The sequence below is a fragment of the Amphibalanus amphitrite genome, unplaced genomic scaffold (assembly GCF_019059575.1).
Source record: "Amphibalanus amphitrite isolate SeventyFive unplaced genomic scaffold, NRLGWU_Aamphi_draft 000936F_arrow, whole genome shotgun sequence".
NCBI classification, from domain to species: Eukaryota; Metazoa; Arthropoda; class Thecostraca; order Balanomorpha; family Balanidae; genus Amphibalanus; species Amphibalanus amphitrite.
In genome coordinates, this window is record NW_024882430.1 from 176,738 (window position 1) to 200,901 (window position 24,164).

Here is a 24,164-nt window from a genome sequence, read left to right on the forward strand (position 1 = left end):
CACGCCTTCTCATGGACCCCGGTTGCCACTCTGCACCTATCTGCACCTGGGACAGTCATTCATGACGCTAATGGTGACCGATGGTTCCTGAATACAGAACAGGCCATTTGTAAGACAGATACAGAGACCACTCACCTGTTCGATGACCAGTCCGGGGATGCGGGACGGGTCGGGTCCGCCGCAGAACAGATCGGCCGGCAGTTCTCCCAGCACCCTGTTCTCCATCACCTGCTGCTGCTGCTGGGACGTCGCTGCCACCGCGGCCGGCGCCGGCGGCGGCCCACATACGGACACTGGGTGGGAGGCCCGCAGGCCGGGCCCGTCCGATCGCACAGGGGTCGCAGACGGCGGCTGTACACAGAAGCCAGAGCACACGTCAGTGACAGGCAGACAGCAATTCAGTCAAACAAGTAACCGGCGAGGGGTTTAGGGTCACGTCGACTCGACAGTGATATTATCGTTCGCCCGGAAAAAGCAAAAGAGGAGAGGCGCCTAGGGGAGGAGCAATGATGTGAATTCGGCCCCATGTTGGACAGAGCTCCTCACCTGGGTAACAGGAATTGTCGACAAAGACAGGTGCTCCAGTGTCTGATTTGCGCCACAGCTGGGCGCCGTGCCTCCGTCCATCACTCGGACAATGCTACCTGCAGACAAGAGTGGATTGTATGGTAACAAGTAGGTAATGGCTGTGGGCAGAGATAATCATGATGACACTTAACCTCCTAGTCATAGGCGTCGCCAGAGATTTTCGGTTGAGGGGGGGGGGGGGGCAAAATCAACTTTTGTGTTAAAACTTGCCTTTCCCCAGTCTTTACTCACTCGTTTTACATATCATTCGACGCGCAATGGTGCGAAGAATCAGATGGTGACAAAGGTTTCCTTCTAGCTATGACATGTAATCTTTTACAGAAAAATTCGAAATTTCGAAATTTCATGACAAAAACGACTGGTAGAATTATACTATATAGTGGCTGCGATTGCCAACGCACTGCAGAGGGCCCCTGTGCAGACGCTCGACGCTCATGATCATTACCCAGAAAAAGGTGAAAAACGCTCCATTTAATCGGATCACCCTGCTAAAACCTCCATTCACGCATTGGGCATTCGGTGGAGAGTGAGTGTCGGAAGTGTGAATCGGAAGTAATTCATCCTTGCTGCAGTGAGAAGAAGTGTTTTGTTCACTCGAGTGTGAACACAAAGTTTCTCGTTTTTCGTGTGAAGGGAAGCGCTGCAAACGCGAACAAAAACTGTTAACGGAACCAAAAGTTACGCACGGCATAGCGGCAAGGGATCCTTTAGAGATAGGTTTGGGACTTCCAGGCCATTTCAGGCCACTCAGGGTCAGTGCTGACTCTTAGAAGCATGCTTAGGATCCCGGAGATCGGCGTGGGTCACCTCAAATATTTACGTGTACGTGGTGCTTTAGGGCTTTCCGAGCCCAAGGTGGGACCCTCAGAAGCCAGTGTGGGCGGCGGGCGCTAAGAGACTATGACCAGGGTGAGCCTGGAGCCCTCGGATATCAGTGTGAACCCTCGGGGTCTGTGTCGAATCCCTAAGGACCCTACGTAGGGACATAATAAACATGTGTTGCGGACCTCAGAGGGACACGTGAGCTGTGACCCCTCAGATGCCGGCTTGGGGTTAGCAAAGTCTGTCGCCTCAAAAGTTTGGCTGAACTATCAGAGGCCAGTTAAGGTTCTCAGAAGTGTTCGAAGGCTCAAAGATCCCTGTATGGGCCCTCAGAGGACATGGACACCAGTGGGACTTTCAGAGGCCGGTTTGGGCCCTCTGAAAGCTTCTTTAGGGCTCAGTGGAGCTCCTTAGGAGCCTTTGTTTAAAGCAAGCTCATGAGCCCTGCTACACTTGTACGGTACTTGAGCCTGTCGCAGACATTTGACGAGAGTTGAGAAAGGTCCCGAAGATTTCGTTTCACGCTTTGAACGAAAAATTGTGTCAGCACTCCAAAACTTATGAAAATCAGCTGTAAAATGTAATAAAGAACGAACTAGGAACATGGAATGAATCACAGCATTGACATTTCCGAGTCTGGACTCGGAGTCTTGAAGATTTTGGCGACTGCGAGTCAGACTCTGGTTTGAACTGCACGCTCCAACCGAGTCTGACCTCACAGGCATTCTCAGAAAGGTACCCCCATTTTTTTCCCGACTCCAAAATCTCATCGGATCTGTATCGATCTCAGGGGGTTCCCGGTCCGAGGTAGGGGGGGGGGGGCAAGCTGCCCCGCTTGCCCCCCCCCCCGTGGTGACGCTAATGCTCCTAGTCCTGCCACATTAAAAATCTCAGCCAAGAAGTGAAAAAATATCAAACGGACATTGACTAGCCATCTTCTGTCAGCACTCAACAAGCTTTGTGACCAATGAATCCATAAAAGCAGCCAATATCATTTACATACACTGGACATTGTGTCAGTTTTGTAACTGAGAAAATCATGGATTGAGGCAGAATATGAAGCCCCATAATTGATTTGATCACCTATATAGCTGGCACAATCACTTCTCGGATGAATTTGTTGAGCTTTGAATTGAATAGTTAGGTGGGTACCTACCAACTAATTTAGTCTATTTCCTGTTTGGGTTCTGGCTCCATGATAAGATTTCATAGACAAGCAAAAAGGTGTAAGACCAAAGAGATAATCGTGCTTTGTTTTGATGGCCTTTAACATACCTAATCCAAATTGTGACAAAAATGAGACTATACATATACATCAGTGGAACTCAGTGGATTATTTTTTGCAAAACTTCTGGTTGAGCAATAAAATAGTGGTTACTGGTTAAACAAGCCTCTATCCCACACTAAGAAATGCAGGAATTCGTAAAACAAAAACACGAAGGGAAAGGACACATTATTTAAGCCAAAAAAGGAACAGGACACCTGAATACAGTAATTTGTATACTAAACAACAATTAACATTAGCAACAGCACCACCAACAAACTGGGTACATTGATATCTTACTTGTGTCAGGCGTTATAAGATTGGGTTAGGTTATGTTAGGTAACATTAGGTTAGGCAAGCTTAGGTTAGATCAGGTCAAGTTAGGTGAGATCAGGCTACCTAATTTTTACTAGCAAATAATTCAGGTTAGAATGAAAATTGGAAGAATGTTATAGAATACCATGCTGCTTGTTTAGAGAGCATGACCAAATGCGCAATTCTTTAGATTTTGTAGGTCATTACGGAGCGAGCGAAGCGAGCGTAGTCTTTCCTTAGATTAACGGAAATTTCTGAGTATGAGCGGCCGGCCGGCCGGCCGGCCGGCCGTGCGGACGCTTTTGCGAGGCTTATATCTCAGCAACCACTTGACCGATTTACATGCGGTAATTTTTGTAGGGTAGCTTCATTCCTTCTACCAAGTATTGGACTATTCCCGATGCATGTGGGTGACCGCTTATGCACGTGCCACGTGCAAAACGAAGAGGTGTCACTTTTGTAATTGTTGCAATATCTCGGTAACTACTTGACCGATTGCGCTGAAAGTTGGCATGTAGGTAGGCACCCACTAGGCACTGCATATCCATGTGCCAGAGTTGGGGTGCCGCTGCACGTGCGCACGTGCAGGGGTCGTTTCCAGATCTCGAGAACGGCTCGACCGATTGCGCTCAAATTTGGTACACAGTTAGGGACCGGTTACTAGGGTGCCGTGCACAAGTCAGTTGGGACCCATTTTGCACGTGCGCACGTGCAGGGTGCCGCTTCCAGATCTCGAGAACGGCTGGGCCGATTGTGCCCAAATTTGGCACATCGCTAGAGACCAGTCAGCAGGGTGCCGTGCACAAGTCAGTTGGAGGTACCCCCTCGAAATTTCGCACGTGCAAGACTCACCCCCTCGCTCGCTCCGTTAGTCGCCCCAAAAGGCGCTATACTGGTTTTATTGTTCCCAAAGAGATGGCATAGTTTTGATTGAAATTGGATTATGAGTCTGGTGTGCTTAAGGTAATTTTCACCAAAAGAGCTGATCAACAACAGTGTTGAAAATAAGGCCACCTTTTAGTCTCCAGCAGGTCCTGAATTTAGTCCATTAGACTTAGGTAAGTAGGTAGATTGAAAAAGTTGGTCTGATACAAATCCCAGGAATACATTCATCAGTGATATCATAAGTTAGATCAGTCGGCCGGTGCTCGCGGTCGGGTTCGGATGCGCGCGCCACCTCTCTCCACCGAGTGGTACATACTACCGATACAGAGCGTGGTGTGCGACCAACAGTGCCGGCGGCTTTTTTGATCAGTGAGCGCAAGCTTCATGCTTACTTTCTAAGCTCACTTTGGGGACGGAACTCGCAGTTTCTCGAGTCGAGTGTTTTTTTCCTCTGTGTCGCGACTGACCCAGTGACGTGGCGCGCGAGCCATGCCGCGTCCCGAGTTGGAATATGGGAAGCCTAAGATGTTTAATGAAAAATAAATGCCAGAGCCATGTTCCTGGTCATCCAATCTATAAAGTCGGGCACAATTTAACTGGTTTTAACAACATTTTAGAGGGTGGGATAGTCCCTTTAAAGCATTTTTCGATGTTGTGAGTGCCCAAACCGGTATTTTCAGGCCATGGCCACCAATTTGGCTATCTCAACTCAAAACTAATGTTAAGGTGGGATGGTCACTTTCATAGCACTATATTAAAAGTGGTAGGCAATAGGCATATTTCTTAGTTCAGTTGGTTGCTTAAAGTCATACTTCAGTATGTTCTATAGGGAGTTGAGCATTATTTCAGGTCCAATCTTTTCCTTGTTCATTTGTCCATCAGTCATGAAATTTTCAGGGTGGGAAAACAATTTGCAGCCAGTCCAAGTGGATTTCATGCGAAAAGTTCCAAAAAAAGCATCATTTTTAGATCCTTTATACAAGACCCTATTGGAGGCAGTCCTGTTACACTTTACAGGAGCATAAAATAGAGCGCTCCAATTTAAGCTTATTTTCCTGGTAAGTCACGAGCTGATTTCCTCAAATATTTCTACGGACACGACATGAGATATCAAAATTTCAAGTACCGTAAACCGGGGTGACAATGATACCCGGGGTGACTTTGATCATAGACCAATTTTGGGCCTCAAATGAGCAATTAGCTGCTGTGAACTGTATTTTCTATGCCAATAGTTAAATAAAGCAATGAAGCATTATATCAGACACTTTGGGTCCCAGTTAGAATAATCATGTTCATGTCACAGCTTGTTTTTTTTTTTTTGTTGTCATTGGCATGAAGTATAAATTCGCTAGCATCTCCAGCAAAAATTAGGTTAGGTTAGGTATATACGGAAAAGAAAGGTCCTGAGGGACCTGGGTGATTTCCGATCAGTGGCATTTCAATGTCTTCTTAGTTCCGTCTTGTTCTCGGTGACTTCGTTTCCTACTCGTCAAGCTCGTCAAGCGTCTTCTTCACTGCCTTGGTCTCAGTTCGTAGACTCGTTGCGCCCAGAACTTGTCAAGTCGATTCTTGGAGGCGTTGACGCTTGGGGCAGATACAACGTCCGCTGGGAGTCCATTCCAGGCCGAGATGACGCGCGAACAGAAGGAGACTTGACGCAGCTGGGTGTTGACTCTGGGCTGTCTCAGTTTCAGACCGTGGTTCCTCGTTCTCTGGGACGGTTCTCGTTCCAGCAGGTCACCAGCTGTCACCTTCAGGCGTCCCGTGGCCGTCAACATCAGATACACTGTTATGACATCACCCCTCAGCCTCCTGTAGTACATGCTGGGGAGCTTCAGTTCCCTGAGCCTGTCCTGGTACTCGAGATGTCGCACGGAGTGGACGAACCTTGTCGCTCTCCTCTGCACCCTCTCCACGGCGTCTTGATCACCTCTGGACGTCGGTCCCCAGACTGAGTTGGCGTATTCTAGATGGGGCCTCACCATGGTCTTGAAGAGGATGGGCAGTGTAGTCTTGTCCAGTGACAGGAATGTGCGCTTGATGAGTCCAAGAATCCTGTTGGCGCGTCCCACTGCTGCTGCTGTCTGCTCATGGAACTTGAGGGTATCATCAACGAGCACCCCGAGGTCCTTCTCCTTCTTGACAACGGTCAGCTCAGTCTCGGCCATCCGGTACTCGAAACCAGGGTTTGTGCTCCCCAAGTGCATGACTTTGCACTTACTCCTATTAAAGGGGAGCTGCCACACAGCTGACCAAGCCTCCAGTGCTGATATGTCGTCCTGGAGAAGACCTCTGTCAATGTCACTGGACACCCTCCTGTACACCTTGGCGTCATCTGCGAACAGCTTGACAGTGCTGCTGATGGCGTCCGGTAGGTCATTGATAAATAACAGGAATAAGACAGGTCCCAGGACAGACCCCTGCGGGATCCCGCTGATGACATCAGTCCACTCTGAGAAGTGTCCCTCAACAGCAACACGCTGTCTCCTGTTACCGAGAAAGGCCTGAAACCAGTGTAACAAGGGCCCATCAACTCCGCAAGCCTTCAGCTTCAGCAGGAGCCTCCTGTGCGGCACGCTGTCGAAGGCTTTGCGAAAATCAAGATAAATGACATCCACAGCACTGCGCTCGTCAACAGTTCTCAGCCAGTCTTCAATTACCACCAGCAGCTGCAGTGCACAGGATCGTCCAGGTCGAAACCCAAACTGGTGCTCAGACAGTACGTTCTCCGTTATCAGGTGATCCAGCAGAGCGTCCCTTACAAAAGACTCCAGCACCTTGCAGCAGATGGAGGTCAAGCTCACTGGGCGGTAGTTTCCAGGCAGACTCCGGTCACCAGCCTTAAAGATGGGCGCGATATTTGCAGCTCTCCAATCCGCCGGGAGCTCTGCGGAGTCCAGCGATTTCTGGAAGATTGTCTTCAGGAGGTGGCTTAGTGGGCTCGCCAGTTCCTTCAAGATCCGTGGGTGGAGCTCGTCTGGTCCTGGGGACTTGTTTATGTTCAGTGCCTCTAGTCTCTTCTTCACTTCTCGTGCAGATATCTCAACCTCAGTTAGTCTGGTACCGTTGAACCTGGAAGTAGCCTGTGGAGTATGTTGATCTTCAACAGTAAACACACCACTGAAGAAGTGACTGAGTGTCTCTGCCTTCTCTCTACCGCTGTGGGCTCTTGAGTTGTCCTCTCTCTTCAACTCTTCTACTCTTGCCTTCGTCTTGAGTTTAGACCTGACATACTTCCAAAAGCATTTAGGGTTCCTTGTGACATTCTTCGCCAGGTTGTTCTCATGTTGTCTTCTAAGTTTTCTTGACAGCTTCCTTAAGTCATTCTTTGCCCGTTTGAAATCCGCCAACGATCTTCCATCTCCAGAGCGGCGGTAGAGTCCATACAGATGGTCCTTCTTCCTCTTGGCTCGTATCAGCTTGTTGTTACTGTATGGTTGTCGCTTGTTCCTTACAGTCTTCATTGGTATGTACCTTGCTTCGAGACACTTTATCAATTCCTTTAGACAGTTCCAACCCTCTTCAACTCCTAGGTTCTGCACCCTATGACTTATATCTGATGTTTCAATATCATGGGCCATGCTTTCAAAATCCGCATTTCTCATATCCTTCACAAGAGCACGCTTCGGACATACATCAGCATAACATCTTATCTTGAAAATCAAGCAGTCATGGTGGCTGTTTCCAATAGGTGGCCGGTGGTTCAGGTCCTGTATCATGCTCTCTTCTGACGTCAAGACCAGGTCCAAGAGACTTGGTGTTCGGTTGGGCATGAAGTGGGTTGGTGAACACACATGTTGACTCAAGAAGCAGTGCTGGATGGTTTGGATGAACTTGTGCGTGTAGTGCTGGTCTCCTGCAGTTGACATTCCCAGACTCCAGTCAATTTCTCTGTAGTTGAAATCGCCAACTAGTACAAGGTGACTTGGCTGACTGTCACACACCTCCTCCAACAGGGTACACAGGGCCTCTGTGGATCTATGGCCGTCCCCGCTGGGGCTCCTGTACACAGCACCGAGCACTAACATGTCGCTGTTCCTCAACTTAAGCTTAACAAACACAGCTTCTTGAAAGACTGCCAAACTTGACCTCTGCTGGCCTTAGCTCACACCGTACCATGATTCCGACACCTCTTATGCTTAAGGTTAAGGTTAGGTTGATGAGCTTGGAGTAGACCAGGGGTCTATTTGGTGCTCATATCAAAGATTTGGGACTGGATTTTGCATGAACGGATGGGTTAGCAGGTTAACTGGTCAGACTTTGGTGGCCCAATGTTGGTCTAGTTTTCTTTTGAAGCTGTTGACTGACGCTGCTGCCACAACATGTTCAGGCAAGCTATTCCACGATGTTACGACTCTGTTGGCAAAAAACTTGTTTCTAAAATGATGCAATGTTCTCCTTTTCTTGAGTTTAAACGCATGACCTCTTGTTCTCGGATCCTCATGCAGTTCGAAGAATTGATGTCTGTCAATGCTTATCTTGCCAGTCATAATCTTGTACACTTCAATCAAATCTCCCCGGTGTAACCTATCCTTAATGCTCAATAGTTTCAATGTTGATAGTCGTTCTTGATATGTGAGTGACTTTAGAGCTTTGACGATCTTGGTGGCTCTTCTCTGTACTTTTTCCAGCTTCTGTAGGTCTTGTATCATATGAGGTCCCACTGCCTGTATACAATAATCTAAATGTGGGCGAACATAAGTTGTGTATAGCACTTTAAAGTTTCTTACAGTAACATTGCTGAAAGCCATCCTTAAAAACCTTAATGCCTTGTTGGCTTTTAAAGCAGCAGTCTGACAATGAAGTGTGGCCTTTAAATCTTCTGAGACAACTCCCAAGTCATGCTCCATTTTTGTTGTTTTCAAGACTCTAGGTGGGCTGTGAGGTTCTTTCATAACATATTCCTTGGCTGGGTTGGAGTGTCCACAATGCATGACTTTACACTTTTCAATATTGAACTTGAGCAACCATTCTGCAGACCATTTAGTAAGCTTGTCTAAATCACTTTGCAGCTCTGACACATCCGCATCATTCGAGATTGCATGGAATAGTTTTGTATCATCTGCAAATAGCTTGCATTTACTTTTGATAATCTTGGGAATCTCATTTATATAAATAACAAACAAGGTTGGACCCAGCACCGATCCTTGGGGTACTCCACTGACAACTCCTGTCCATGAAGAAGTACCACGGCCTACTGCGACTTGCTGTCTCCGATCACTCAAAAAGTCACCAATCCATTTGATCACGGAGCCTCTTATTCCATATGCATTCAATTTCTTGATGAGCCTCAAATGTGGAACCTTATCAAACGCCTTCTGATAATCTAGATATACAATGTCTATATCCTTGCCAGCATCTAGCCACTTTGTCAGCAACTCAAATGTCTTTAGTAGGTTGGTTTGACATGACTTTCCCTGTTGGAATCCATGCTGATGTTTGCTTATCAAATTATTGTCACTTAAATGTTTCTTTACATGCTTAAGAATCAGCCGCTCAAGAACTTTACAAGCTTGACTCGTTAAGCTCACTGGTCGGTAATTTTCAGCCTTGAGTTTACTACCCTTCTTGTAAATTGGTGTTACCTTTGCATCCTTCCATTCCTTTGGCAGTCTCCCTGTTTGAAGTGTTTTTCTATACAAGCTTGTCAATGGCTTCATTATACCTTCTGAGCATCGCTTAAACACTATAGCAGGGATCCCATCTGGACCAGCAGCTTTTCCCTCCACTAGGCATTGTAGTTGTCCTTGCACCTCTGACTCGGTTATCTCAATGCTTGTCAAAGCATGGTCATCACTTATCACATCAGGGAAATCTGGTAAGCTACTTTGGTTTTCTTTGACAAATACCGACTGAAAGAAAGCATTTAATACCTCAGCTGCTTCATTATCAGTTGTAGTCAGTGTTCCATTAGGTTGTTCAATGTTCAAGTGCTCCAACTTTTGGTTTTATCTTAAGCTGAGAGCGTATGTACTTGTGGATTTTCTGTGGGTCTTGCTTTCCTTCACTTGCAATCTGATCCTCGTATCTCCTTCTCGACTCCCTTAGCATTCTTGTGACTTTGTTTCTCTGGGCAGTGTAATGTTGGTGGCTGACCGGTGACCTCAATTGAGAGTACCTTTTCCACAGCTTGTATTTTGTTTTCACTTCTTTTGTGAGCTCTTTCGTCCACCATGGAGGTGTTTTATGTTTTTCTTTTTTCTTTTTTGAAAGTGGGACATATTTCTCAATACAAGTGACCACCACCTCTTTAATCTTGGTCCACATTGTATCAACATCCATGTTTTGAATGAAAGCCCAGTCAACTCTTTTTAATTCTTCATTCATGGCATCATACCTTCCTTTTCGAAAATTGCGCCTCAATGATGTTTCAGGGAGCTGTGCGGGTGAGTCGTCAGGCTGGAACTGATAGGTCCACGTAAGGACCAAATGGTCACTTTTCCCTAGTGGGGCAGTTCCTTCCACCTCATCGATAGCATACTCATGATTAGTAAGCACAAGGTCTAACTGCGAAGGGCTTTGACCAATCCTGAATCTAGTAGGAAAATCAACATGTTGCACCAAAAACAGATCTTGCACTACTTCATAGAACTGTGCTTGGCTTGAGTCTTCCGGTCCATCGACCTTACCCAAACTCCAATCTATCTGTGGGAAGTTAAAGTCACCCATGACTAGAACATGTTTCGCCTGCAGCTGTTTTGCTGACCTCAGGACACTGAGGAGCTGCTTGTCATTACCCATCTCACTACTAGGTGACCGATAACAAAGCCCCAACAACATTGACTCAGAGCCTGTCAGTCTGACTAGACACCATACTGACTCCTCAAAGGATAAATTGCTTAGTTCATTGCATTCAACCATTGGAAGATTGTCTTTAACAAATAATAACACTCCTCCTCCTTTCCTCCCATCTTCCCTGTCGTGTCTCACAGCCTGATGATACCCATCTAATGCCACTTCTTCTTTCATCCACACTTCTGTGACTACAACTATATGTGGCTGCTCACTCTGAACACGTGCACGGAATTCATCCAACTTGTTCCGGAGGCTACATGCATTCGTGTACCAACATTTTAATCTACCTGTATTGTTGTGTTCGGGTATAGGGGGTGTGTACTTGGACCGCCTCTGCGGCCCCACCTCTGTGTGCCTGGGAGCGCCCCTGCCGACGCTCAGCTGATCGTGCGCGCCAAGCGGCATGACTGGCGCGGGCGACTAGGCGTGGCGCTCGCCATATTTGTTTAGTTTTGGAGGACTCTCTCGGCCCATTCGCACCAGCAGTAAATAAATCGCGTTTCTCTTAAGCTCTCTCTCACTCGAACCGTGAATCACGAACATAACATGGCGCGGTCAGTAGATGGTTCCGTGCGTGCGCGCAGTGATCGGTGTATCAGTGTATCAGTGATTAGTGTATAGCGCGCCGTGATCTGTGACGATGAGTGACATTGAGAAACTGACGCAGCTGCTCCTGCAGCAGGCGGAGCTGTCGGCGCAGCGGGAGCGAGACTCAGCGCAGCGCGAGGAGCGGCTCACTCAGATGGTGGAGCGACTGGTCGCCGACCGACAGCCACCCGCTACCGTCGCTGCCGACGATGCCTCGGCGGCGACAGCCGCCCGGACGTTGGCTGCCGCCCCGCCCGTGCGCCTGCCTGCTGCTGCAACGCCGGCGCCTCAGCTGTCGTCCTCCACATCCCTGCGCGACTTCGCTGTATGGAGGGAGAAGCTGGACGGGTACATGCTTCTGACCGGCGCGTCCGCGCTGCCCGTCACTGCCCAGAGAGCTGCCCTTCTCAGTCTTCTCGACGAAGATTGGCACCGGGTGCTGCGCTATGGACTGACGATAGCGGACGACTCTCCCCTCTCCGCGGTGGTAGACGCAATGGAGAGTCATCTCCGTAAGCAGCGCAGTGTCCTGGTCGACCGCCGTGCGTTCTACGCCCGTGTCCAGGAGCAGGGCGAGAATTTTGAGGAGTTTCTGTGCGAAGTGAAGGAGCTCGCGGCATTTTGCGACTTTTGCACACACTGTTACGACTCACGCCTGCGTGACAAGATTGTGTGTGGCCTGCGGGACGAGGAGACGGTGAAGCGTCTGTTGGAGGATCCGGGGCTGGACCTCAAGAAGACGGTGGACATCTGCCGTGCGTCAGAGAACGCCCGGGCTACCTGCTCCGACCTCCGCTCACCGACGGCGTCAGTGAGCCGTCTGTCGGCATACCGCCGTTCAAGGTCGCGCGATGCGCGCCCCGCGGCCCAACCCGGCGGGCGTTCCGCGGGTACGGCCGGCGTGCGCCGCCCCCAGGCGCGCCCCGCGGCCCAACCTGGCGGGCGCTCCGCGGGCGCGGCCGGCGCGCGCTGCTGCCGCTGCGGGCGGGCCGCCCACGCAGACCCGGCGGCGTGCCGCGCTACTAGCGCCATCTGCAACTCGTGTGGCCAGCGCGGCCACTTTGCAGTGGTGTGCGCCCAGGTGGCGCGCGAGAGCGCCGCTGCCCCCGCCGAGCGCGCAGCACCGGAGCGCGCGCGGCCCGCGGTGGGGCAGCCGTCAGAGCCGCGCATCTGCCGTGTCATCAGAGACGTCTACGTGAACGGCATCTCGACGCGGCCGACTCCCACTGTGACTGTCCGACTGTCTACGCCGGCTGGTGTGTTCACCGTGCCGGCCCGGGCCGACTCCGGCGCCGAGGCGACAGTCATCGGCGAAGACAGCCTGTCTTCCATCTGCGTGGAACCAGCGCAGTTGGAGCCCTGCATCGGCCAACCATTTTCAGCAGTAGGGAAACAGCCGCTCACCTGTGTCGGGTCGTTCCGGGCTACTCTGGAGCTGGGCGACCGATCGACCACCGCTGCCGTGTTCGTCATCAGGGAGCTGACTGGCCTGCTACTCAGCTGGTTCGACTGTGTGGCGCTGGGGATTCTGCCGAGGGATTTTCCGGCACAGATCCGGTCCGTCGAGGACGCACCGCGCCCTGCTGATGACGTCACGGCCTCTGTTGACGTCACATCCGCTGGTGACGTCACACCCTCTAATGACGTCACACCGTCTGCACCGCCGGCCGCTGCCGGCTCCGCTCGTAGCGCCAGCGGCCGCTCGGCCCCGTATGAGGCGCCGCGTGACAGGCCCTGTCCGGCCACCGGGACCGAGACGGGCGCGCCGGCGCCGCCGGCCGATGGACCCGGCCCGGCCGCCGGCCTCAGCGGTCCGCTGCCGGCCTGGGACAGCGACTCAGACCCACCAGAGGCGGTCCGTGCAGCTCATGCAGCCGCTCTGGTGGAGTGTTTCCCGCGTGTGTTCGGGCAAGATTCGACTCTTCGAGTAATGGACGGCGGTCCGATGACGATCGAACTCCGGCCCGACGCGTGTCCGACGTCGGTCACCGCTGCGAGACCGATCCCCTTCGCCTGGCGTGCCGAGGTAAAGGCGCAGCTGGACGACCTGCTGGACCGCGGCGTCATCGTCCCTGTGGACTACCCGACGGAATGGTGCCATCCCATTTCGTGCGTGCCGAAGAACCCGTCCGGGTTTCGACTCTGCGTGGACCTGACGGGACTCAACCGGTACGTGAATCGACCCACGTACCCCTGCCGGTCTCCTCACGATGCCGTGACGAGTCTGCCCGCCGGGCACCGGTGGATGTCGACTCTGGACGCCAAGATGGGCTACTTCCAGGTGCCGCTCGCTGAGTCAAGTCAGGACCTCACCTGCTTCATCACGCCGTGGGGCAGGTTCAAGTTCGTCCGCTGTCCGATGGGATGCAGTGCGTCTGGAGACGAGTACAACCGGCGCGGCGATGCCGCGCTCGGCGACATCCCAAACTGTGTCAAGATTGTCGACGACATCCTGGCCGTGGCACAGACGTACCGGCAGCACCTGCAGCAGGTGATCGAAATCCTCCGGCGCTGTGACGACCGAGGAATCACGCTGAACCCGCTGAAGTTCAAGTTCGCCCAGAATGAGGTCAAATTCTGCGGCTACAAGATCACCCCGGCCGGCTACACCACCGACAATGAAAAGGCGCGCGCCATCGCTGATTTCCCGAGACCGGAGAACGTCACCGACCTGCGGTCCTTCATGGGTCTGGTGAATCAGCTGAGCGGCCTCACACCGGAGCTGGCTGACTCGACTCAGGCCTTCAGAGACCTCCTCAAGTCGCGCCGGGTCTGGCGCTGGACTGAGCAGCACGAGGCAGCGTTTCTGCACACCAAGATTGTGCTGTCGTCACCGCCGGTGATGGCCTTCTTCGACCCCCAGCTGCCGACCGTGCTACAGACGGACGCTGCTAAAACCCGAGGACTGGGTTTTGCACTGCTCCAGAGGCACGGCGAGGACTGGCGTGTGGTCCAGTATGGTTCACGGTTCCTGACCGATACCGAGAGCCGATATGCTGTAATCGAGCTGGAGCTGGCTGCTGTACTCTGGGCCTGCAAGAAGTGCCATGTCTACCTGGCTGGCATGCCCCACTTCGACCTGGTGGTCGACCACCGACCGCTGGTGACCATCCTAAACTACAAGCAGCTCAACTCGATCGACAACCCGCGTCTGCAGCGGATGAGAGAGAAGTTGTTGGCCTACAGCTTCACCACCAGCTGGCAGAAGGGATCGAGTCACGTGATCCCAGACGCGCTCTCGCGAGCGCCCACCAGCGACCCCGCCGCTGATGACGACGGAGCGGTGGACACCGAGGACGACCCGCTGCACGCCAGCGTCATTGCCGCGCTGCAGGCCTCCGCTCGATCGGAGGAGGGCGCCCAGCTGGCTCCGCTGGTCGACTCCACACTGGAGAGAGTCCGCGCCGCCGCGGAGCGCGACACCGAGTACCAGACTCTCAGCGAGCTGATCCTGGCCGGATTCCCAGAGAACCGGCACGAGACGCCCCCTGCAGTACGAGCGTACTGGGGCGTGCGCCATCAGCTGGCCATCGACGGCGGACTGGTGGTCTACGGCGCTCGACTGGTCATCCCGTCCGCCCTCCGACGCGGTGTGCTGGAGAAACTCCACGAGTCACACCAGGGCGTTGATAGGACCAAGCGCCGTGCTCGGCTCAGTGTGTACTGGCCGGGCATCGACAAGCAGATTGCTGACACTGTCGCCGCCTGCGCTCAGTGCCGTCAGCGCCTGCCCAGCCACGCCCGGGAGCCGATGTGGCAGGAGGACGGCGCACCGACACGCGTCTTCGAGTCGGTCTCGGCCGACTACTTCTCCGCTGGAGGACACACGTACCTGGTGTACGTGGACCGGCTGTCCGGGTGGCCGTATGTCACAGTGTGTCCCCGCACGGCCTCGGCAGATCATCTGACGCGGCAGCTCCGACTGATGTTCTCGCAGACGGGCGTCCCGACCGTGTTCCGGTCAGACGGCGGACCCCAGTTTGCATCAGGCACGCTCCGCCGGTTCCTCCAGCGCTGGGACGTACGACATGAGATGTCGTCACCGCACTACCCGCGCGCTAACGGGCACGCGGAGGCCTGCGTGAAGACAGCGAAAAAGCTGGTGCTGGCTGCGTCCTCATCGGGCCGGCTCGACCAGGACCAACTGGACCGAAGTCTGCTCGAACTCCGTAACACGCCCCGAGCAGACGGGCGGTCGCCGGCACAGGTGCTGTTTGGTCACCCGCTTCGCTCTGGTGTTCCCACGCACCACCGCGCCTTCGCTCCTGAGTGGCAGCGGGCGGCCGATGTCTGCGAGGAAAAGGCTGCCGAGCTCCAGGAGCAGGCCGTCAGGTGCTACAACAAGAGCACGCGCCGGCTGTCACCGCTCAAGATCGGCAGCCGGGTCGACCTTCAAGACCCCGCCACCGGCCGATGGAACCGGATCGGAGTGATCGTGGGCGTCGGTCAGCGGCGCACGTACCTCGTCAAGACGGCCAGTGGCAGGGTCCTGTGGCGTAACCGCCGCTACCTGCGCCCATACCGGCCGCTTCTGACGGAACCCACCCCGCCTGTGGCTCCGTCCGCCCCGCGCCCGCCCGCTGCGGGTGCGCCTCAGCCGCCGCCGCCGCCGCCGCCGCCGCCAGCGCGCACCGCGGTCGCCGCCGAGAGGGCGGTCCGACCCGCCGCTAGTGCGCCGGCCGTGTGCCGCTCGTCGCCGGTGCGGTCACCCCAGGTGGAGACGGCCGCCGCCACTCTCCCGCGTCGTTCTCGACGGCAGCGCCGCGCTCCTGGTCGGCTCCGAGTTCAATGGGGTGCGACCTCGTATGCGGAGTGACTGTGAGACAACGTCGTGCATTGTTGTGTTTTTGTGTGTTTTTGACGACTGTTGTCTCGAGGGGGGATGTTGTGTTCGGGTATAGGGGGTGTGTACTTGGACCGCCTCTGCGGCCCCACCTCTGTGTGCCTGGGAGCGCCCCTGCCGACGCTCAGCTGATCGTGCGCGCCAAGCGGCATGACTGGCGCGGGCGACTAGGCGTGGCGCTCGCCATATTTGTTTAGTTTTGGAGGACTCTCTCGGCCCATTCGCACCAGCAGTAAATAAATCGCGTTTCTCTTAAGCTCTCTCTCACTCGAACCGTGAATCACGAACATAACATGTATGTGTGCTCCCTCTGCCTTTACTTCCTTCGGATGACTTTCCCTTGAAAAATCACATGAGTGTCTTTCCCTTTAGCTTCCAGCTCAGCCTTGAGTTTCTTTTGAACTTCCCTCTCTTCGTGACTGAGATCGCGGGTCAGATACACATTGGGGAATCCTTTGTCTTTAAGCTGGGTTCTTCTCTTAATTAGTACATCCACTTGCTCCTTGTTCTTCACTCTGACTAGCATCAGTCTTGGCTTCTGTTGAGGGTTGCCTCGATCACTACCTTCTGGCCTCTTTCCAAGCCGATATATCTTCTCTACTTGCACTTCATCTTGCTTTCCTAGAAGAGCACCTACTACTTTTTCAAACACCTCAGTGTCATGAGCTACCCGAACTTCTGCATCATCTGCCAAGCTTTCCTTGATGTTGTGCAAGATGATGTTCTGTTGTCTTTTCTCTTTTTCAAATTTCGCTTCAACAAGTCGTTTGATCCCTTCTGTGCTGCTTCCTTGCTTGTTGAGTGTTTCTTTTATTTGTTCTTGTTTTTCTCTTATCTCAGTACTCAGCTTTGTCTCCATGCTGCTGATTCTATTCTCTATCTGTTTCTGACAGTTGTCCTCAGTCTGGGATTCCTTGAATACCTTGATTATCTTTCTCTCTGTCTCTTCCAGTCGTTTCTCGATGTTTTTGCCTACCTGAATAACTGACATGAGGTTGGGTTTGCAATTTGTGCACAACCACAGAAAATCGTTGATGTGTTCGGACAGAGCCTCAAAGGCTTTAGTAGACAGCCCTTGACATCCTGGATGATACCACTCTTTGCATACATCACATATCACACTGTCCTCACCTGTGGTGATCCTGGTACCACACACTTTGACTCCGCCACTACATATAAACCTCTGTTTCTTTGATTTGCCACAGGGAGAAAATCCAATGGCCTTACCTCTGACAGTTCCTCTCTCTTCTGTGTCGCTATCTGTATCGCAATCACTCTCTTGCTCAGCAATCTTCACGTCTTCTTTGCTTCCTTCATTTGCAGGCGATTTTGGCGCACTTGTGACGCTTGCAGTTCTCCCGCCTTTTCCGATACCTTTCTTTGGGGGCATCTCTTACCTTGAGTCTATGCGACGACGATTTCTGGTTCACCCTTACTTGTAAATCAATTATCGGTGTGATATTTGCTACTTATAACTCTTAACAACAACACTGCTTCACCGCGGGTCGCCACGGCCTCGGCCCGCGACCACCAGTCTGTTTGACCTTGAACCAGTTGGCCTGCGTGTCTGGAGCGGAGGAGCCAAGGAGGAGCGGTCGGGAACACGTCCGTCGGGTAGGAGGGGCAGGAGAGAAATGTGCTTAGCAGTCCCAAATTCTCTAGTTCCGGATCAAAGTTAAGATATGTTGTGTAGTCTTCTCCAACTGAAAAGAATGACAGTGACAGTGGTCTTCGTTGCGCTTTAGGTACACACTCAGTGAGGACCACTATATCCGGCTTGTCATCTTCAATTCTCACCAACAGTTCATCCATCTTGTTTGGGAGCCCATCAATGTTAGTGTACATAACTTTTAAAACCTTAGGTACCTCAGCATGCAACACGTCACCCAGGTTTGTGCCATTTACACACACATTCTGCATAGGTGCTGTGAAATTGTTGTCATGCAGCATGGGACAGGTCACATTCACATTATCACTCCAGCATGCAGTTTGTAAAAGCGATTTGCAGGCAGCATGGGCAAGCTGGGCCCCATCCACACCTTCCATGCAAATATATCCTAGCAATATGTCTTTTACTCTCTCATTTAGTCAGACTGTACTCCCGTGATCAGCCCGATCACTCTGTCCTGCCTCAGGGTTTGGCTGCAGAATAACGACCCTTCCTCTCTGTATACGGACAGTTTTTCCTTCCTCTCGGAGCCTCTTCGCCTCAAGTCGCAGCTTGCGGTCCTTCTCCCTCTCCTCAGGGGTCCTGTCTGGAGAGAGGAACACCCCTCGGTACCTCTCACTGTCTCGCAGCTGTGGAGCCATCCTCAGTATGTCCCACTTTGTCCCTTCTTCGACCAGTGAAACTATCAGTGGTCGTGGTCGATCCTGCTGCCTTTTCCCTGCCCTGAAGACCTGCTTGATGTTGGTTGAGATGTGCAGCTCTTCCCGGATCATATTCTTAAATGCCTCAATGTCCTTCTCAGTTCTTCTTTTTGAGTCCTCGTCCACACTCTCTGGAAGGTTATGCACCACAATATTTTGCTTCCGCCTTTCCTTGTCAAAGAAGTCACCAACAGAAATAATGGTAAAGATGAGAAAGATCCAGATAAAGAAAGAGAAAGGAAAGGCTTAGATACTGATGATGGAGGATGGGCATTGAGCTGCTCTATCTCAGTGGTAATTGGAGCGTCAATGGGAAGTGAAAAAGACAATCAGCTGGGAGGGGCATGAAGTGTGGCAAGTGGTCCCACAGCCACCAGCAGACAAAGTGTGATGTAGAACAGGTAGCCTGTGGCTTAGGACATCTGTGACTGTTACTTAATCTTGAAGTCAGAGGTTAAAGTAGCTGATTTTGCTGCTTATAGCTCTGTAATGTCAGTTTAGACCCAGAGCATGCAACTTTATTTTAATACCTCAATGATTCATAGTTTTACTGTAAAATGCGTGAGTTTTTGTCAAACAAAGCCTTTGATTTTATTCAAAACATGTAATTTTATCACACAAGCCCCTTCTGAGGGCTCCTATGGCACACATAACGTGATTTTAATGTAGTGATCATAGTCACCCTGACGTCTGGGTGAGAATGATCAATTTTTTGGTAAAAAAATAAAATATTTATGATAAATTTCAAGGCATTTATTGTAATCAGTTAGATAGAGAATTGTCCAATTGGTATGATGAAACAGTTTCCAGAGTGAAATCTCAAGTGATATACAAGATATTGTACCAAACTGGTCAAAAGTGATACAAAGTCACCCCGGTTTACGGTATGGCATAACAAGATCAGCCTTTGCCCTATGAACGATCTTGTTTGATCATAAGACAGCACTGAATGTAATGTTCTATGGAATATCATTATATCTGTGATTAACATGGCAAAAAAACATGCACAAAATACTGAAGTGGGGCATCACGAGCCGCCAGCCGGAAAACAGACGTAAGTGACGCACTACTGAAATTTTGGTTTACGGCTGTTCTACGCTGAACGAACAAACATAAAGCGATTCTCAGACAAGGATACACTGCGTATTTGCAATAGACAGCTTGTGTATCAAACAAAAAGCTACAATTCCTCATAATCACAAAAATCCCATCCAAAGTCCAAACCTTACCAGTTACGCGCGCGTCGTAAACATCTACTTTTCACGCTTTGCCATTTAAGAATCTAAGCAGCTGACATAAATCGTTGTCTAAAACGCAGACAAATTAGGTACCTACCTCCCAAATTCAATCATGAATCATCTTTATCCGCCTATAATTTTTCGAAATGCTTAATTCTGTAATGCATGTCAATTTCTGATTAAAGTGCATCGATCGGCAGTTGTTTTGTTAATGCGTCAAAATTGGTTGAAAAACATGGCCGTTGCAGTTGAAATGGCCGGTAAGCAGTTGAAAAAGCATCTAAATCCTAAAATTTGCAGTTTCTAACCCTTACTCCCCCTATTTGCGATTTTGGGACTTTTGAGTGTAGGAACTTCGTGGCGTGGAATGAATGCCGTTCGAATTTTAAAAATCGGCCGGTTATATCTCTAGATATCAAGGGGGTCCTAAACAGCCCCCCTTGCCATTAACCCATTAATGCCGCTTGGGTCATATATGACCCAAAAGCAACATCTTAACATTTTTTCTAAATGGAGGCAAGTGTCACTTTGAGGAACTTGTGCGTGTGTTTTGTTGGATTTGAGGGTTCAGCGACGAGCGTCGGAGCCGCATAAAACTCGTGTGAGCTCGTCCACTGAAGTTTCTGGAGCCAAAGACGACGGGACTGCACAGCCGCCGGTCACTGGCAATGGCGCGCCGTCCCAAAAAGTAATATTATGTTATGTTTGCACTTAACTATCTATTGAATGATCGTCCACCTGGCATCTAAACTTGTCTGAAGAAGACATGATGTAGCTTTTTGCCCTTCTTTTCGCCATCGGATAACTTGTTTTCCTCGATGAATATCCTTGGGTCATAAATGACCCAGCCGGCAATAGTGTTGTCAATTTTCTCGTATGTTGAATACAAGGGTAGCAATTAATGATTATACGATTATTTATTTCTGGGGGTTGTGATCAGATCACAGTGGCGGATCCAAAGGAGGGGGTCATATGGGTCACTCAGGACTCCCCTGGGACCCAGGGGCACCATCGACCTATTAGGGGCACCACAGGCCTAGTGTTGCGATGTTGGGATATCATGAGCGGACCGGTTGTCCGGGGCCGTGATGCGGGGCGGGCCGGCGACTCGGCCGGCCGAGGTGCACCACGGGCCTGTCAGGGGTACCACAGGCTTGTTAGGGGCACCACAGGCCTGCAGGAGCACCATCGGCCTAGCAAGAGCACCACAGGTCTGTCAGGGGGCACCACAGACCTGCCAGGGGCACCAGCCAGAGGCCTGCCAGGGGCACCATCGACCTCACAGGGGCACCACCAGCCTCGCACGTGCACCTTGGGCTTGTAAAGGGCTCCACGGGCCTGTCGGGAGCACTTCAGGCTTGTCAGGGGCACCACAGTCCTGCCAGGACCCAGGGGCACCAGCGGCCTAGCAGGAGCACCACAGACCCGCCAGGGGCACCACAGGCCTGCCAGGGGCACCACAAACCTAGCAATGGCACCACAGACCTGTCAGGGGCTCCACAAGCCTGTCAGGGGCACCTCAGGCTTGTCAGGGCCCAGGGGCACCACAGTCCTTCCAGGGACACCACAGGCCCGTCAGGCCTATGGTGTCCCCTCTGGAGCACCAGAGGCCTAACAGGGGCACCACAGGCCTGCCAGTGGCACCAACGGCCTCGTCAATGAGACGTTGCAAAGCATTGCAATGCAGTGCCTCTTAATATTGTTTGGCTGAGACCGCTATACAGTATACACAATAAGGTATCTAGCTAAATCGGTTTTCGTGATAACTCCTTATTTGTGACTATGCCAATGCCGGTTGGGTCATTTATGACCCATACTTATAACTTGAGAACCGATGGAACAATTTTTTTAAGCTTGCACAGTTTTCTTACTGGGACCCGTGTGGCTAACATTTGTTAAGGACAACTAAAGAATCAAAAAATAAAAATTCCGGCATTAATGGGTTAATAGGGGCAGCCAGGAGCCTGCCACTAAAAGGGTTTGTGAATTGTGACAATTAAACTAAGATTTAGAAAGTGACAAGGAACTAGGAAGTCAAGTGCCAGCAAAATTGTGCAAAATCACGGAAATGATACGCAAAATTAGGGGAAAGTGGGGTAAGACGGGCACCCTTTGGAGCCATTTTTCGGCCGGTTAGAAACATCATAGAAACAGGAAACTGAGTGAAAACCTTTTTTAGACATTTTACTTCTATTTGCCAGAAGAATAGGGTAATGTGCCTAATTAGCGACCCTTTCCGATTTGCGACCTACCTCCCTACAGAAAAACTGGCAGGAGAAAACGGGATAAAAACATCGTCAAAAGGTCAGCCATACTTTGGTCATCAAATTAAATTATTTTACGGTTGTCGACGTTTTTGGTAGGACGTTTCAGGTGAGTTTAAATAAAAATGACGAGTTTCTTATCCAAAACGTGTGTGTTTGGGACCTCTCTGATGAAAAGCGATGCACATTAGGATGATGCACCTTTTTTATTTTGAATCGACATTCCTTTTTCAATTGATTGCCGTTTTCCCATAATGAATCGCTCCTAACTGTGCACAGCATGGCGGTTAAAAATGTGTCGCAACTCAAATTTCCTATTCACTGAAAAAAGTTTTTACCATCAATTTACTAAGTTACTAGCTTTGGTAAATTTTACCATCAGCCTACCATCATATTACTACCAGCCTACTATGGTGCTGAATACTATCCTGCCTTGACATGTTGATATTACCATGGTTACGTTTATCAGGGGTGGTTTTGTACCCCAGTTTACAAGGTGGTAACCACCTGAGGCTAGTAGATACCCTCGTAAGCTAATATTCCCTACCATAGTAAAATCAACCTTTCCACGGGCGGATCCAGCAGGTGAATTCGGCGATCAAGTCTCCTCCTTTCCATAGAGGTGTTTGCCAATTTTTGATATGTTGGAAGGAGCGTCATCCAAGGACTAGCTGAGACCCTGAGCAATTAATAGTTTTATGGACGAAAGGCCAGAAATTTCTTGCAACAGTTCCCTGGGTGTGCTTCTGCTGCTATGGTAAGGTATACCATGGCAACACCATGACAACACTACACCCTTACTAACAATCCACGTGCGTCTGACTCTGCTGCAGCGGCGCCGCCATGTCAGTTCCGGCCGCGCGCCGGCGTTGTGAAGGTGCTCCGTGGTTTTAAATATTTGAACGGTGATTGTGTGGGTGGTTAGCGTAGCTGACGGTGGAGGATACTCGGAAATAACAAGTAAGTCGTTGTATCTTCAGCATAATAATACTTATCTCACGAGTGCCATTTCCAGCAAAGATCGCAGCCTTTGTTTCGGTTCATGTTGTTGAATTTCCTTGAGACCCTGTTGGACCGGGTAGGGGGAGGGTGGTGGGGTGGGTATCATTGCGGGCATTTCCCAGCGTCGGAAATCAACGTGTTTTTTTATTTGTTAACCCACGCCTCACTGGGGTATGTGCTCTAACGCGCCCCACAGCACGTTACAGCACGTTACAGTGGGGGGGGGGGGGGGCTCCTAACTCCGAAACTACTGGGCCGATTGTCAAAATTCAAACGGCCCCTGGTAGCCCTGGAAATATTGTTGAGCGAAGCCTAATGTCATTGACCTCGAGGTCATCGATGACGTCACAGGTCAGGTCAAAGTAAAAATATCAGCGTCTTGGCACTCTGGGTGCCGGCCAACAAATCAGATCAGGCTCATTTTTTGTTTGCACACTCGTGAATATATGCGTAACATAACCTGAGGGTACCGAACTTGTACTTCGAATTTTTCAGGTCAAGGCCATCTCATCCCAGGTCACGAAAGCTTTATATCGTGCATCGGTGACGTGAGACATGTTTTATGGTTCATGTAGGCCATATATATCGAAATCAGTGTTGTATGTGTCAGTTTAGGCCATTTTAGCTGAATATAGCTGAGGTCAGGTCAGGTCACTTTAGGTCAAAAATGGTCAAATTTTGAAGTTGACATTTTTCAACAAAAAAGGTGTTTGTCAGATGAAGTTCACATATATTCAACGCATATGTGTTCAAACACATATAGACCCCGTTTCCATGGGCATCACTGATCCGGATCAGCAAACTTAAATCGTATTATATTTCTCGAACTCTTCGTTACATGATATAATTCCAAGTGGATTAGGCTTATATAATCAGTTAATCCCTTATTTTCATTTTCATATATTGTCTAACTATACTGGATTAGCTAATCCATTTTTACTGATCCGGATCAGTGATGCCCATGGAAACGTGGTCATATTCTGCTTTTTTTCATTCAGAAACGTATATGTAAAAAAATAAAAAATACAATTTCTGAGTTTTTATATTTATAATTTTCAAAATATTCAACATTTCGAAAGTCCGAAATCAGTTTGGTAGCCCTGTAGAGTCCACCCATGCAAAAAAAAGGATCTAGCTTAACCCTCAAGGCGGTGGGGGGGGGGGCATTTTTTGCATCCATCTTTAGTTTT

At 50.6% G+C, this 24,164-nt stretch overlaps 2 protein-coding genes across 2 annotated transcripts in view; one reads left to right on the top strand and one right to left on the bottom strand.

The window, feature by feature from the left end:
• LOC122368278 (zinc finger protein 335-like) overlaps positions 1–19,746 on the bottom strand; it is a 30,318-nt gene extending 10,572 nt beyond the window's left edge. The window contains exons 1-3 of the mRNA XM_043342072.1: positions 19,700–19,746; positions 547–644; positions 136–351 (exon numbers count right to left, since the gene is read on the bottom strand). Coding sequence (XP_043198007.1) covers positions 136–351; positions 547–627 — 297 coding nt within the window. The 5' untranslated portion in view covers positions 628–644; positions 19,700–19,746. The remainder of the gene's footprint in view (positions 1–135; positions 352–546; positions 645–19,699) is intronic.
• On the top strand, positions 11,310–16,325 carry LOC122368282. Its single transcript, XM_043342078.1, has 2 exons — positions 11,310–14,720; positions 16,143–16,325. The coding sequence occupies exons 1-2, from the start codon at positions 11,310–11,312 to the stop codon at positions 16,230–16,232; spliced, it is 3,501 nt and encodes a 1,166-aa protein (XP_043198013.1). The 3' UTR covers positions 16,233–16,325.
• Positions 19,747–24,164: the final 4,418 nt, after the last annotated feature.

Excerpts from the sequence above, each read along its gene's own strand:
- LOC122368282 (XM_043342078.1), top strand. The coding sequence starts at position 11,310 with ATGAGTGACATTGAGAAACTGACGCAGCTGCTCCTGCAGCAGGCGGAG. Across the intron at positions 14,721-16,142 it reads AGCTGATCCTGGCCGGATTC|TTGTGTTCGGGTATAGGGGG; the intron begins CCAGAGAACCGG and ends CGAGGGGGGATG.